At 35.8% G+C, this 8,533-nt stretch overlaps 1 protein-coding gene across 1 annotated transcript; it reads right to left on the reverse strand.

Annotated features, from left to right (window-relative positions):
• Nucleotides 1-4,300: 4,300 nt before the first annotated feature.
• LOC102927003 (olfactory receptor 4C15-like) lies at nt 4,301-5,236 on the reverse strand. Its single transcript, XM_006996964.2, has one exon. It carries the CDS (start codon nt 5,234-5,236, stop codon nt 4,301-4,303), a length of 936 nt encoding a protein of 311 aa, XP_006997026.2.
• Between the last annotated feature and the right edge of the window lie 3,297 nt (nt 5,237-8,533).

An 8,533-nucleotide genomic window follows, 5' to 3' on the forward strand; every position in this document is an offset into this window, starting at 1 on the left:
GTTGAAAACAGCATGAACTCTGATGGAGATGCACCAAGAGAAACCTGGAAATTTAGCATGTTCCTCATACAGCATGAGCTGGATGTTTGGAACCTGGGGCTTATACAGGGACACTTCCCTCAGCCTGGGAGGAGGGGTCTGGACCTGCCTGGACTAAATCTACTAGGTTGAATTGAGTCCCCAGGGGAGTCTTTGCCCTGGAGGAGATGGGAATGGGGGGTGGGCTGGTGGGAAGGCGGGGGAGGAGTTGTAGGGGGGAGAACAAGAGAATCCATGGCTGATATGTAAAATTAAAATTAAATTATAAAATAAAAAAAAATTTAAAAAAAGAACTGAATGGCCAATACCAAGGCAGGGGAAAGGATAGTTAGGGCTGGAAAGCACAGAGAGTACATAGAAGGAGAACTCTGTTAGAAAAAAGTCAGAGCAAGAGAAGGAGGAGAACCTAGAAAAAAAAGTGATATCTGAATTCAAACATGGGAATGACAGGTCTAAAGCACAATGAGAACTCAGAAGAGCACACACAAAACCCTACGGCTCCATGTGCTGTAGCATCTAGAGCACGTGATGTATCATCTGATACCTCACTCTTCACTTCTACTGCTAATAATCAGCAGCCTTTCCCATGAGGTGGCTCCAATCTCTGCAGAGAGATGTGTAGAGAATGTTCTATGGTTCTGGCATTTTTGATAGTCTTGGGTCTTCACTGTATCTTAGGCTTCCTCTTTACGGCTTCAAGCAGTTACCTTCTGTGACTCTATAGACACTCCATCCCTGACATACATGGTTTAACTTCAATTTCACTGAAAAAATAATGCAACAATTTTCCACAATCCTCTTCTACAATCTTATATCTTTCATTCCCACAAAACCAATCCCGCAAAGACAACGTTGCGAACTCTTCCACCCTTCAGCTGGAGTGGCAACAATAGTCTAACACTGTCTGCAGGTTTGTTGTCTTTCTTGTAATAATCCTAGAGAAACCACTCCCTAGGCAGTTGTTCCCAGGGAGAACTGAATTCCTTCTGCTTCATTCTCAGTTACTATTTTTTTTTTCCTGTCAGTTAAGGTCACATTTTATAAATTGGATCCCTTGATTGATTGGGTCTTGCCTTTGGATCATACTTGCTATTATAGATTACAGCATAGAGTGTTTCATTTTTTATATTTAGACTCTTTTTTTTTTTAAGCACACACCTAGTCTTCTAAACTTAAATTGCTGGAATTCTTTTCTGCATAACAAACCAATTGTGTGTCGTGGAGGGGGGGTAATATGCACATATTGTTGTTCACTTTCATTGTTTATGTGGCCAAGTGAATTATAAAAGAGCCAAACCACACAATGAATATTCTGCTCTCCTGAAATTTTGTCTCACCAAATAAATTAAGCATTGCCTTTAAATTCAACTTCAGTCACATTCTCAGAACAGAGGCAAAAATGAATCCAGACTTTTCAGCAAATACCATTCATATGACCCCTGGTGTATTTTCTAGTAGAATCATTCATTGATTCTGAAATCTCATGATTAAAGCTTTCATTGTCCATAATTTCTCAGTATTCTTATTTTCAAAGATTCTACCAGAGTGGCCCATGAAACACTGTCTCTGGCATGCTAAGGATTTTCGAGACTAATATACCACAAACAAGTTCTGAAAGCCTAAGAAACCTATGATTATGTTTATTAGAACAATAACCTCATTCCTTATACTAAATTTTATATCACTTATGTTATTCATTGCAGCAAAAGAATTCCTGATATAGCTATCTAATGAAGGAAAGTATATTGGGTTATACACTTCCATTGGGCAATTCATCATGGTTGGTGCTTATGACACCAGGAGGTTGAAGCAATTGGTCACACTGTAACTATAATTTCAAAGCAGAGCTGTAAGACAAATTGTTAAATGATCTTATTAATAAAAGCCCAGAGCCAGATATTGGGGTAAAAACTGAGAGATCAGGGAAGCAGAAAGAAGCTAGCCATGTTCTTACCACTAGGAAATCCTCAGGCAAAGAGAGACCTACTTCCTGTATACCCATGTCTGTATGCCTTTGTGTCCCTGCCTTCTTACTTCCTCTCTCTGCCCAGCTACATCACTTCCTCTTTCTGCCCAGAGAAAGAGGGCTCTATCACTTCCTGTCTGTCTATTCAGACCTCCAGAATTCCATGGTTAGTGCTGGCATTAAAGGTATGTGCCACCATGCCTGGCTCTGTTCCCTGTATAGCCATGAACTTACAGAGATCCAGATGGGGTGCACACATAAAATATCACCACACAGACCAAGGAATATCTTTTCTTTGCTAGCTTCCTTTTTTTTTTTTTTGTAGCATTCATGACACAAGCTAAGAGAAGAGCTTCCATTTGTCAGGTGGATCTTCCCACATTGATAAATTATTCAAGAGGAACCCCCAATGGTGTTTCTAGAGGCTAGCCTAATCAAGAAAATCCCTCACAGATGTGCCTGGAAGCTTGTCTCCTAAGTGACTGAAGATTATGTGAAGATGAGTATCAAAACTATCTGATACTGTATCCATTTTATTTCTTTGGCTTGTCTTATTGTATTAGTTAAGATATGAAGCACTGTATTGAATAGTACTGAGAGAGGACACCTATGAGTTGTTCCTGATTTTAGTTGACTGATTTAACTTTTCTGCTCTTTCAGAAAATTCATCTTGAGAATTCATAAATTTTCTGTTAATTTTGAGAACTGCCTCTTTCTTTTGATCAGGTTTGCCTTGAACTTGCAGTAATGTTCACAAAAAAAGCCTATCAGGTAGTGGATTTAAGGTATGAGACTCCAATTCTAGTTTTTAATCAGAGTTTAAAAATTCTAAAAATGTAGATTCTAGACATCAGAGGATATTCATTCCTTTCATAACATCTGTAAGATGATTTCAAAGCATGTTTAATATAAGAGGACTGAGCATTGAGTCCATTCTTGATAAAGAAAAAAAACTTGAAGTTGCACATTACACCCATTCAGAAAGGGAAAATACCAAATAGTTTGGTACATTATATTCTTAAACATTGATTAATATCCATTCTGTATTAATTCAAATACTACAGGACATGAAAACTTTAAATTATTCTTGAAATTTTAGGATGTTACCCAAAAGAAGCACAATTTAAGCATACACAGATTCAAGATACAAAAGATATATTCTTTCAATGTAAATTTCACATTTGGGTTCTAACACAGATGAATAAATTTACATGAATTATAATCTGTATCTGCTGACATTTGCTAATTAATGTGAATCATCAGACACTAACAATTTCTGTATACCTGACACACTATGCCCAGGCATGCGTGGGAAATTGGATTCTGTAGGCTCAGGCCTACCTGGAAGTGCTAGGGAGTTAGATGACTTAGGAGTAGACTGCTTATGGGAGTTCTGAAAGGAGCTTATAAATATTGAAGCACTATGAGGACATCCAGGAAGAGTCACAAAGCCTATGGGATGAGGAAGAGCTATGCTTTCTCAGTGGTTCATAGAATAAACGGTATAGAATATAAATGGAGATAGCAATGTCAATCTGATACTCAAGGGAACAAGTTCCTAGAGAATTGGGTTTATGGGGTGGAAAAAGTGGGCCTAGTTGATGGTATGGGATAAAGTGTCTTAAGTAATCTAGAAGCATCGACTCATGTAGATGATTTTCTAAACAGTCTTATTAAATAAAAAACACAGAGCCACATACAGAGGTAATAGCCAAAGAGATCAGGGCAACTAGGGGGAGCCAGACTACCTGCAGTCTTCCCCAGAGAGAGCTTCATTCTGTCTGACTTGTGTTTTGATTGCCATTTGGTTCTGCCTTCTCATTGGCTCTAAGCCCAGACACATGACTTCCTCATCACTGCCTGTCTATACAGACCTCCAGGTCTCTATGTTTGGTACTGGGACTAAAGGCTCATGTCACCACTCTTGGCTGTGTCCTTGACCACACATAGACTCTGTCTGCCATGTGATCAGATTAAGGGTGTGTGCTACCACCGCCCAGAATTCTGCTTATGGCTTGTTATATGACCTCACTTTGTGACCTCTGATCCCCAGGCAAACTTTATTTATTAACATGCAAATAAAATCATATTTCAGAACAATTAAAATATCACCACAGACTCTTAAGTTAGTGTTGCCATTAAAAGTGTTGTCCAAGATTTGCCTTAGTTGTACTGGAATCAGAAATTCACATCAAGATGGAAAGGCACATCAAGATCCCAACTCAGGTCCTCATGAACACACACCAAGTTCTGGAACAAATTGAGCCTTATTCATATCCCTATAAATTAAATGACTTAATGTTTACCAGGAAAATTAAACAATCTCCTCCACATTTTCCCAATGGCATTCTTCATTTCTTTATTCCTGAAAGTGTAAACTATGGGATTCACCAACGGTGTCAAGACATGAGAAAACACAAAAATATTTTTCTCCAATGATAATGCAGAACTATTTTGTGCATATATTAATATGCATGGGACAAAGAACAAAAGCACAACAGTAATGTGGGATCCACAGGTGGAGAGAGCTTTACGTCGCCCTTCAGAGCTGTGAGATCTCAGAGAGAACAAGATGACAACATAAGAAACAACCAATAAAGAAAAAATAATGATGCAGAAAGCTCCACTGTTGGCAAATACTAAAATGACAAAAATATGTGTGTCAGTGCAGGCAAGCTTTAGTAACGGGAACAAGTCACATATGAAATGATCAATGACATTGGGTCCACAGAAGGGCAGCTGCAATGTGAAGATAATTTGTATGATAGAATGTAAGAAGCCTCCTGCCCAAGCTACTCCCACCAGAATGCCACACACCCTCCTGTTCATGATGGAAGAATAGTGAAGGGGCTTGCAAATGGCCACATAGCGGTCATAGGCCATGGCTGACAGAACAATCACTTCTGCCCCAGGGAAGAAGTGGACAGCAAATAGCTGTGTCATGCAACATTCAAAGGAGATGCTCTTCCTCTCAAAGAAGAAGTCTATTATCATCTTGGGTGTGATTACAGAAGAAATGCATGCATCCAAGAAAGATAGAAAAGACAAAAAGTAGTACATGGGGATACCAAAGAGTGTGGGACTGCACATAATTGTTACCATAATTATCATGTTGCCCCCAATAGTAAAAAGGTAGACCAACAAAAAGAAAACAAACAATATTTTCTCAACTTTTGGGTTCTGTGAAAGTCCCAAAAGTATGAACTCAGTGACAAAGGTCTGGTTTAGCATAATTCTTGAGAAAAAGTCAAAGTAAATGAGTTCACATAAACCTGCAAATATGAGAATTTCTTTATGTATTTTAATATTATCAGCAACAAATAAAATAATGCAAAAATTCTCAGTACTCAACTTTCTTGTCAACACTATGTGACAGGAGACAGCATAACTGTTTTTTGTGCAAATATTAATAAATATATTAAGATCAAATGAACAAAACAATCATTAACCCGGTGACTTTAGAGACACAGGTCCCAGCACACATGACTACTTAATAGACTGAACAGAATGATGATTGAGATACTTCATCTCAGTGAAAAGTTTGGAGAAATGATTGTTTTTCTGATGTCTACTTCTCCATATAATCATTCAAGTGTCTAATATTTTCTTTATTTATGCATGAGGAATTGATAAGACAAGCAGGTAGATGATCAACGAATAGAAGCCAATGCATCAATGACCTACAAATGAAAATTGGTGAAAGTCACATTGGTGGAAAAGAGAAAGTTCATGTTGAATATAATATCTGGTCTTGAGACTTAATTACTTGCCAATTATATATATATATATATATATATATATATATATATATATATATATATAATAAAAATTTGATAGAGTAAGACATATGGCTTGAAATTCATATGATTTTTTTTATAAAACATGTTGATTAAAAAACTTACCTTCATATCACCAAAGATCAAGAGGAGGATCAATTTGAAAATGTCTAAATAAGACTCACATTTACATGCCATTAATTCTTCCACTTGAAAACTCTTTCAATAAAAACTCTTTAATAAAACATATATATAAATATCTAGCTCTTAAATTCATTTTTCCTAGGTAGATGCAGCTGTAAAATGTTATAGATTTCTCTTTTCTATATGTACAACAGAAATAAATTCATAAAATATTTAAAAAACATTCATAATGTTTTTTAAAATACATATATGTATATATGTGTATATATACATGTGTAACTTCATATATGTTCATATATATACATATAGCAAAAAGTGAGTAACAGAATAGTGTCTATAATGGAAAAGCAAAATTATGATTGATATTCATGACTATCATGTAGAGGTAACAAACATATTTACATGTAAGTAAATCTATCCTCTGAAGTTGCTTACAGTTGACAATGCATTGTTCCTGAGGAGGGAAAATCACTCTATTGATGATAGGGCCACTAGGAGGTTTCCAATGTTCCACTGAAAGGCACTATACCCATAGGAGCAGCATTAATTGATTTAGTGGGTTCAGCAACAATGACAAAAATAAGGTAGAGAGGAGGTCTTTGCTGTTTATATATTGATGCATTTCATTGTGTACAGTAAGAAAATCTCATCTATAAAGCAAATATTAATGAATATCAACCAGGCAAAATAAAATATTATATAGATAGAAAAATTGCTCACTTTCTGTTGTCAAATAGTCTGAAAACAGCTTTATGTGTAAGACTCACGTACCATGAGATGAACTGTCAGACATCAAGGTTTCAGGTCCACAGAAGACAAACACATGGCTCTTTATCATAAAGGGAGTGTTGAGAAAGCTTGATGTAGCTCAAGTTGGCTTCAAAGTAACCATTTACACTAGGATGACCTTAATCTCCTGATCATCACTCCTCCACCTCCAAGTGCTCGGATTACAAGATGTGCCGCCACAACCTGCCACATCAATAGTTTTATCAAGGTATTATACACACTGTAAGTCAACAAGAGCATGTGAGTATTAATGACAGCATTATTTCTAACAATGGCCACATGCATATGTTGATGTGAAAACTGAAGCACTCAAAAAATAAAGGAATGTCACTCTGCATGTGTGTTTAGAGAGAAAAAGACATAAAATTGAGGAGTAGGGATTTGGAAAAGCATTGGGAGAAGTTTGGGTAGGAGGAAACATGCAATATATTTATGAAAAAATATTTATAAGTCTCAATTTAAAAGTTATACCAATTAGAAGAAATTTATTCAGGCAGTGCTTTTGTTGAACATATAAAAAATAACTTCAAATTATAACCATGTTTATATTCTTTATACTAGTATACCCACTCTTAAAATTTATACTAAGAATTAATTTAGAATATTTTACTTTAGGATATGACACAATGTCAAAATATTTTCTATTAGTTTATAAAGTTAACATTTAATGATTATAAATTTTCCTTTCTTGTTATTAAAATCAATACAGATTTCTAAAATAAAGAAACATTGAACAAAGAAATACCTAAAATATCCATAATAGGAATGATATATAAATATGACTTGCAAAAAAAATCACATGGTACATAAATGAAACACTAATACTATGAAGATCTCAACTACAGAGTATTTTCATAGTACATTAAGTTAAAGAAAATTAAGTCTCCATTTATTGATTTTATAGAATACAAGTGTGGATATTTTAGTATAAATTTTGTTACTGTTTTCAAAATAATCTATAATATACATCAATATTTAAACCACAAAATAAAATTACATTTAAAGTTCTGAAAAGAATGATGTATTGTCAGATCATTTTTTACCCTATCAAAAATGGAACTCATGTGCTAACAGAGCACAGCATCATATATAATAACATGTTTACACTATTATACTCTTTCCATAAATGGTCAAACTGCTGATTTAATGCCCTCTCACCTCTAAATACTCTTAGATTTGAGGTCTACACTTTCATTTAAGGGTCCACATAATTGGTTTAATGGTTTACATAAATGACTGATCTTCTTGTCCCCAACAGTCTTGAATTTGAATATTAAAGAGTGGTCTCCAGTCTTGCTCAGGGAACCTCTCACTGTAGAAACTGGTAACCGAATCATTTCCTTGAATGGTGATCATGGGGCATGTTCCTCCCTATGCCAACTGGCTATGTTGAGTACTATTTCCTTCACACTGACTGTAGCAAAAAAAGCTAATTGTAGCATCAATCTATCTGCAGATAACAGAACATTTTTGTTAATGCAAAGTATGTATATACTTAAAACTATCAGAGGAAATAAATAGAAAGTTTGTCACTCTATGTAGCTTATTTGAAATATATTTCAAACAAGTAAAATATTGTTATCAACAATAAGTCGAAGTTGAAATGTTATGGCTCAATCTGGGAAGAGGGGACTGGACCTGCCTGGACTGAGTCTACCAAGTGGATCTCAGTCCTAGGGGGAAGCTTTGCCCTGGAGGAGGTAGGAATGCGGGGTGGGCTGGGGGGGAAGGAGAGGGGGGCAGGAAGGGGGAGAACAAGGGAATCTATGGGTGTTATGTAGAACTGAATGGTATTATAAAATAAAATAAAAGAAAAAAT

This window comes from Peromyscus maniculatus, chromosome 4 (assembly GCF_049852395.1).
Source record: "Peromyscus maniculatus bairdii isolate BWxNUB_F1_BW_parent chromosome 4, HU_Pman_BW_mat_3.1, whole genome shotgun sequence".
Taxonomy (NCBI): domain Eukaryota; kingdom Metazoa; phylum Chordata; class Mammalia; order Rodentia; family Cricetidae; genus Peromyscus; species Peromyscus maniculatus.

Excerpts from the sequence above, each read along its gene's own strand:
- LOC102927003 (XM_006996964.2), bottom strand. The coding sequence starts at position 5,236 with ATGCTAAACCAGACCTTTGTCACTGAGTTCATACTTTTGGGACTTTCA.